Genomic DNA, 7,300 nt, shown 5'->3' with positions numbered 1-7,300 from the left:
CTTTTGCATTTTTCTTTTTCTTTCTTTTTCTTTCTTTTTCTTTCTTTTTCTTTCTTTTTCTTTCTTTCCACCTTTTAAATTTCATCATTTCTTCCCATCTTTCTTTCTTCATCGCTCTTTGTATATATCTTCTGTCGGCGATATCTCGACCTTTACGATTTAACGGCAAGTTTCCAACATTGCGATACAATCGACTGGAATCGGGACGTGTAACGGGCATAAATCATTTCGACAGTTGATTTTTGCAAGCTAAGCCGAACGAAATGGAAACTTTCGAGGAAAGGGAATCGTAATTCGAGAAAATAAATTGCAGCAAATACAACAATAAGAACGTACGTAGGAGTGTATATAGGAACAAGAAACGAGGCTTCCGCGTCGTCGTTGTGCGCGTTTGCTGTGCGCAAAAATCATTGTTTTCTAGCTATCCGTAACAGAATGCAAAGGCTCGAAAGGCAGCGGCTACAACTACAACAACAACAACAACAACAACAACAACGACAACAACAATGACACATTTGAACGTAACGTCACGAACCCTTGCAGATTTGAGACGGAAAAGAACAAAGTTTGACTCGCCCAACCTGAGGAGGTTCTTGTTGCGTAGACGTCTGATAGAGAGAAAACAGTTTTCCGACGGTACGAAATTATTCGATTCAAAATCATATATATATATATATATATATATACATATATAAATTTATATAAAACCACTTGTCAAACGTTGCTTACCTTAATACGCACCAGAGATACACTAATTACGCGATCAGGAATCACGATTCGCGATGATATCATCAACGCATCTACATACATCTTACTTCACCGACATTCCAAAAAGTAATGCTTGCTTTTAAGCCGCAGCGCGCGGCTATCCAAGTGCATTGTATATACATATGTGTATATGATGCGTGTATCTATGTATGTATATATAAGTACGCATCGGTAGTAAGTATAGAAAACGTAACCGTCGAAACGGTCAAACGAATTTTCCGTACGCAAACCAAGTTCATATCGTTCGCTTTCTTTTATTCCCATACCATCATCGCGTATCATCACTCTGTCTCACCATCGATCGAGCAAATATCTTTCCTCTCCTCTCTTCTTCTCTACTCTATTCTCGTCTTTTCTTTTCTTCTACCTTCCCGATTTCATTCATCTTATCTATAATGAAACGGCTAGTGTCGTCCATGTTCCTTCTAAAGTATCGCAAAGAGCCAACTCCAATCATCGACTCTAGCGCGTGAATTTTTCTTTATGTACAACACAGATTGAACTGCTAATAAATATTACTTTTATGCAATCTTAATATAACGATATTGTTTTCTTCGCTCTAACTCCGGCCTGTAATACCACGAATTAATCTCGAACGCTACGTCTTACTGGGTAAGACGAAATTTACGTTGGATTCGTGGAATTTGCATTTTCCACGTAATCGAAACGCTTTAAGCACACTAACATACGATGCCGATTTCTCAGCGGATCGAATCGGCAAATCAAAGCGATTTTCATCGCGTTCCTTTGACCGAAAGGGCAAAAGATCAAATCAAGATGATACGCTTTTCTACTTTTACACGTACGTATTCGATGATTTCGTACACGTACGTATACGATGATCGCGAAAATGATCGTTTCGCTCATCGAGCGTAATCGTCGATGCGCTAATTCATATCGAATCGTGCTTACGTTCATTCGCAAACTCATCGGATACTTTACCGTTCGCTATCGCAAAATGGCAGAGAATACCAGCCGAGCATTGAAAGCGTGTTCTTTGTTGCAGAGTATGCCCAAAAATGGGAACATCTGTTGGTGCAGCAGCGCGATACCTTGAATGCCGCAATTGATCAAGTCAGTCAGTTTCGTGGACAGTTGTTGCAAGAAGAACAAATCAGCCAGAAGATGACGCGAACTCGTAACTCACGATATTAATGTGGATGCTATTACGCGCGCGCGTGAAAGGGAGAGAGATAGAGTGTGTGCGTGCGTGCCTGAATGAGTGGGTGAGAATGAACGATTGGGAGAGGGATAGATGATGGGGGTGTTGGGGTGTAAGAGGAGCAAGTGATGGAACGAGTAAACGAGCGAATGAGAGAAAAAGAGAAAGACGGGGACGCGAAGAAAAAACATCCTACGGTTTACGGACAAGGATAGAGTGGAGGACGGCAATGGATGTAGAGACAAAAAGGAATGAACAGGATCGAAGGAAAGGAAGCGGTAGAAAAGCGACCAGCCAGTTGCGCGAACGATTCGTTGCTTTTTCGAGCATCGCTGTGGTTCATTCGTAAACTTTCTTACTCGTCTTGTACCCTTCGCTACGGCTACTTAACGATACCACCTTTCGATTCGCGATCGATCGTAGATGTTTCGAAAATTCGAAAACATTCGAGATGCTCGAGAAAGAAACGACACGGAGCAACGAAGAGAAATACGCAGTCCCTCATCTTCCGTCCATATTCCCTTTCGCAAACCATTTGTCACGTTTCCTCATCTTTCTCCCTCTGCCATTCTCCTCTTTTCCCATCGCTAGCTTTTCCTTCTATTTCTCCACCATCACACGCAGCACGCACCCTAAATCGTAATCGTATTCTCGTGCGTTCACTCGATCGTGTCCCGTGCTTCGGTTCATTCTTTTACGCCCCTCGAATTTCTCGTTTAATCCAAGCTGAACGATGAGTCTGCAGGTACGCGTCAATTGGAGCGATTAAATCGATGAACGTGTGTACGTACGTATGTACGAGTCGATAATCGACAACCGAATGAATTAGTTGCACGCGCGTGTGTGCTATTGCTATTGCTATTGCTATCTCTGTCTCCTCTGTTCATTTCTCCCGTGTATACGTGCTGCTGGCCGCGATAGCGCACGTGTGTGCAAATGTGTATGGTGCGTATCTAGGGGAGAAAATATGCGGTATAAAGTATATCGTTTAAGAATCCTACTTTTTTTTTTTTTCCTTTTCTTTTCTTCTTCTTTTTTTTCTCTATATATATATATATATATGTATGTATGTATTTCAAACGATCACATCGATTCATCCTTCATCGAGATATCCTAGACAATGGTTCTTGCCGATTGCCTAATTTAATATGCCAAACGTTAGTTGCCTAATTTCAGATGAATAGGATTTCAAATAAACATGTAAATCTACACGTGCGAAGGTTACTGTTTCTGTCGAAAAGATTGAATAAAGGAAAAAACTAGCTGAAACCGACGCGCATTTGTACGATCTCTTGTATAATCTATACTAGCTTAGCGAACGTAAATTGCGGTCGAGGAATAATTTCGATCCATTAAAAATCTGGTTCGAAAAGACAATCGTTGAAGAATTTCTCGTTCCATCGTAAATCCCAAATTGATAACTCGCCATCGATCATCGTTCGCGACAACTTGGACCACACGCTTTGCTAACTTTCGTACGATCATCATTTCCACTGTATTTCCAACGAGCTAAATGACGAATATCGAATAAGTAGTTATCGTAAGAAAAACAAAAAAGGAAAAAAAAAAAAAAAGGAAAAAGAGAAAAATGATCAAAAAATATTTTCATTTCGTTTTCCTTTAAACAAAATATTACGCACTTCTCTTTTCTCCTCTTCTAAAGCCTGTTGTTCTTTTCTCACTTCTCAGAGAGAATCTAAAAACCATTCGATAATGTTTATCTTGCTTATCCGTCGTTTAGTTTCTACCCTGCTGACATTTTACAACAGCTGAATCTTCGTAAACGCGCTTCGTTAAACATACCGACATAATACGTGCAACATTTCTCATCGATACGACAACGACTAGCGTTTCGTGATCAGTGTGATTTCTGTCAGATCTGAGAGACCGAGTACTAGATAGAAGATAATCAGGAATGAGCAGAGAGAGATAAAGAGAAAGAGTGAGAGGTGTGTACGCGAGTGAACAAATGTGTGTGTGTGTGTGTACGCACGCGCGCGCGTGTGCGATAGAGCGAACGAGTAAGAAACGAGGAAAGAGGGGCTGAATGCATGAAAAATCGATAGGTCGTCAACTTACATCGTTGGCTAAATATCATTTTTATAGAAACGTATTTATATAGATAAAACTACATCGTTATATTGCATAAAAAAGGAGGAATTTGCACGTCTAGCATAAAGATTTTGTTCACTCGTGATACATATTTTAATGAAACGCGCTTAAGAACGGTGCGAATTATCTCTGAATCGTTTCCTTTTCCGACAAAGCGTCATTAATGTTTTATTAGACGTAAAGATTAAAGTTTCGTAGAAGTCGAGCGTTCAATACTTTCTTTGCCTTATTATTAATCGCTACATGGAATCGAGAATAGCGGGAGAATGTTTAAACCGGTTAATAGCTCGTTGCAACGAATGCGTACATAGTGACGTAGGTAAACTCTGGAGCTGGTTGATACGGTGATATGACTTTTTATAAAACCAAGGTATAGTTCCTGTTGCCGAAAACAAACGTATAACGTTGTGACAACGGTATTATAAATGGTAGCAAATGCCGTTTCTTTAATTTCTCGCCTTTTTTCTTGCCACAAGCTTACGAAGGAAAGAGTCCAGTTGTTTAATAAACGAAACATAATCGATCGAAAGCATAGAATAGAATGGTATAAAATCACCAAGACGGTATAAAGAAATAATACGCCTACGCAAGGATTTAGAAAATAATGGCTTTATTAAAAAGTCACGCATGTATTCGCAACGTGTATCGCGAATAACTTGACCAGCAAGTAGCGATTACACGGTCGATTATAAATTTATACGCGACATTTTCAACATACAATCAATATCGACATTTAAAATTCGTCTAATTAAATATACATTAACCTACGTTGTATTCTTAAATTAGATCACAGTCTTCGATTCAGTTTCTCACTGTTTGCCATTTCTCTAATATCGCTTCTTTCCACGTATACGATTTCAAAAATGAACGCAAACTATAAATGGAAGCATACTGTATACAGGAATCACGTGGTATATGTATAGCGAATGAAAAGGAACGTGTACTGTCGTTGGAAAGTCAAGACGTACGGGAAAAAAATTGTAGAAATAGTGTAAACGTTCGCGATAGGTTCGTCCAGGGCAATTGGAAAGAGGTAAGATTTCTAATTCTATGGAAAAAAATGATTGGAGATTTGAGGACGGAAGTTACGATTTCAACGCAAGGAAACATCATCGCAAACGAAGCGAAGCGACACGATAAAACGATCGATCGGCTGAATTAGTATCTTTGGTCTAGGAAAAGAATGTTGGTAAATGTATCGCGAAAAGTTACCGAAACTATCAATCAGCGTCAAAAATGTTGGTCGCACCATCAGTGACATCGTCCTCCAAAACGATGGTATTACGTCGTTCGGTGAACAAAGTATCTTGGCTAAGTGCGGGAACTTGTCTAGAAAACTCGCTGGTTGCCCACAAAAACAGGTCCAACGTTTGTTCCGTACATTCGGCTATAAATCGAACGAACGGTTGTACGTCTCCTGTATTCGCTATTTGTAGATTTTCGTAATAAGTATGTCGATGCTGTTTATGGATGATAACCGGTGGATAACCAGCTTGCATGAGAATCATGTTCATCAGCAAACGAGACGTTCTTCCATTGCCATCGGAGAAGGGATGTATATGTACCAACTTGTAGTGCGCCAAAGCTGCGTATCTAAAAGTAAGAAAGAGAAGTAAGCGGAAGGGTAATTATCGCGAACGGCTTATATTCGGATAGATATATCGCGTATCGGGATGAATTTTCAATTTACCTGACCGGATGCATTCGAATAGCTCTCTCGCTGTTGAGCCATAACGCGAATTCTTCCATAAGATAGTGAATATCTCCGGGGCCAGGTGGTATATGACCGCCCACGTACACTTGCGTACGCCGAAATTGACCACCTTGTACAGGGTCTACGTGTCCCAAAACGCGCATATGAATCTCCAATATATCCTTAATCGTAATGGATCCTACTTTATTAACTAGCGTAGCGTTGATGTATTTCATGGCAGCGTCCAAGCCGAGAATCTCGTTGTGCTCGTCGATGCTTTTACCAGCAACGGCGGTCCGCGTTTCGACGATGGCTCTAGTCTGAGCCAAATTCATAGTGTTTCCCTCGATGCCAACCGTGTGATAAATATGTTGAAAGTAAGCCTCCTTTTTCGCACGTATCAATGCCACATTGTTATCAGGTATCGCAGAGAGCGCGTTTCGTTTGTCGTCTATGCGTCGAAGCATCCTTCGATCCAATTCCTCCACTACCCTAGCCGTCCTTTGACTGTTCATCAATGCCCCTTCGTGGTTCGGTTGATAGCTCAGAGCGCGTACATAGTATTCGTTCGCTTTGATAACGTCGTTTTGCGTATGCTCCAAAAACTCGCCGTAATGATTCAGGATATCCGGATGACGAGGTGCCAGTGCAACCGCATGCTGGAACAATTTGATCGCTTTTTTCTGCTTACCCGACAATTTCATTTCCAATGCCAAATGCAACGAGGTCAAAGCTTCCGCGGTAGAGGTTGCGCTATTCTGGATTTGCAGTTGACGATGCATTCGAGACCTTGGTAACGCCACATCCAAAGTACCTTCGTCGTACACGTTTAATACGCCTTCCGAAGGAAGTGGAATAAATACGTGTCGATAGTCACGATCTAAAAGAAGAGGCCAGCATCACCGTTACGGTTCTCTGGTTAGAGGTTAGACTACTCGGTAAGGAAAACTGATGGGGAAATGGTAAAAGGTTGTTCCGCGATGGAAACACTTACCCGGTAAATATCTGAGCGAGCCACGAATATATTGTGATAGGTAAGTGCTGATGACAGCAACCGCGACTCCTGACACGAAAATCAGAAGCACAACAACGCGATTCGCCGTCATAGCGGCCCTCGCGTTTTGCTTGCTTCTCCTCTTTACGTATCCAAGTTTCTCGTTGTTGTAAGCGTAATAAAATTTCCCACGCGGCACCGACATCGCGTTTTTACGAAAAATTCGACTAGATAAGCTTTCCGATCAACGACGATACGTAACATGCTCTCGACTCTTTTTTTCTAACACGGTTTACTCTCTGGTCTGCATCAGAGGCAAAACAACGACTCTGTTCGACTTGTCGACCATGTGGTTCTTCTCGATTGGTCTAATGCGTCGTTGCGAGCTATCGATTCTCTTTCTCGCTTTTGTTCGCAGAGGTCGCCAGTGTCGCGACAACGAAGACGTAATTTGGTCGCGATGCAACGAGTTTAAAAGATAGCGTGCTCGTACGTAAAGGAACAATCATGAGGTTCGAAAGTAAAACCGAAGGCACGGCGAAACGCGAAAACACTGTATGCCGTTTCATTC

The 7,300-nt window shown here is 41.4% G+C and overlaps 2 protein-coding genes across 2 annotated transcripts in view; one reads left to right on the top strand and one right to left on the bottom strand.

Annotated features, from left to right (window-relative positions):
* The window catches only part of Klp10A (kinesin-like protein 10A), a 13,334-nt gene extending 11,293 nt beyond the window's left edge, over nucleotides 1-2,041 (top strand). Inside the window, exon 11 of the mRNA XM_017908403.1 lies at nucleotides 1,775-2,041. Coding sequence (XP_017763892.1) covers nucleotides 1,775-1,923 — 149 coding nt within the window. The 3' untranslated portion in view covers nucleotides 1,924-2,041. The remainder of the gene's footprint in view (nucleotides 1-1,774) is intronic.
* A 2,939-nt stretch (nucleotides 2,042-4,980) lies between these two features.
* On the bottom strand, nucleotides 4,981-7,055 carry Fic (FIC domain protein adenylyltransferase). Its single transcript, XM_017908394.1, has 3 exons — nucleotides 6,730-7,055; nucleotides 5,733-6,615; nucleotides 4,981-5,635 (listed from the first exon to the last, which is right to left on the bottom strand). The coding sequence occupies exons 1-3, from the start codon at nucleotides 6,932-6,934 to the stop codon at nucleotides 5,263-5,265; spliced, it is 1,461 nt and encodes a 486-aa protein (XP_017763883.1). The 5' UTR covers nucleotides 6,935-7,055; the 3' UTR covers nucleotides 4,981-5,262.
* Between the last annotated feature and the right edge of the window lie 245 nt (nucleotides 7,056-7,300).

The sequence above is a fragment of the Eufriesea mexicana genome, unplaced genomic scaffold (assembly GCF_001483705.2).
Source record: "Eufriesea mexicana isolate 0111107269 unplaced genomic scaffold, ASM148370v2 scaffold10620, whole genome shotgun sequence".
Taxonomy (NCBI): domain Eukaryota; kingdom Metazoa; phylum Arthropoda; class Insecta; order Hymenoptera; family Apidae; genus Eufriesea; species Eufriesea mexicana.
This window is presented reverse-complemented; position numbering and strand designations above follow the sequence as displayed.

Excerpts from the sequence above, each read along its gene's own strand:
- Fic (XM_017908394.1), bottom strand. The coding sequence starts at position 6,934 with ATGTCGGTGCCGCGTGGGAAATTTTATTACGCTTACAACAACGAGAAA. Across the intron at positions 6,616-6,729 it reads CTCGCTCAGATATTTACCGG|ATCGTGACTATCGACACGTA; the intron begins GTAAGTGTTTCC and ends CTCTTCTTTTAG. Across the intron at positions 5,636-5,732 it reads ATTCGAATGCATCCGGTCAG|ATACGCAGCTTTGGCGCACT; the intron begins GTAAATTGAAAA and ends TCTTACTTTTAG.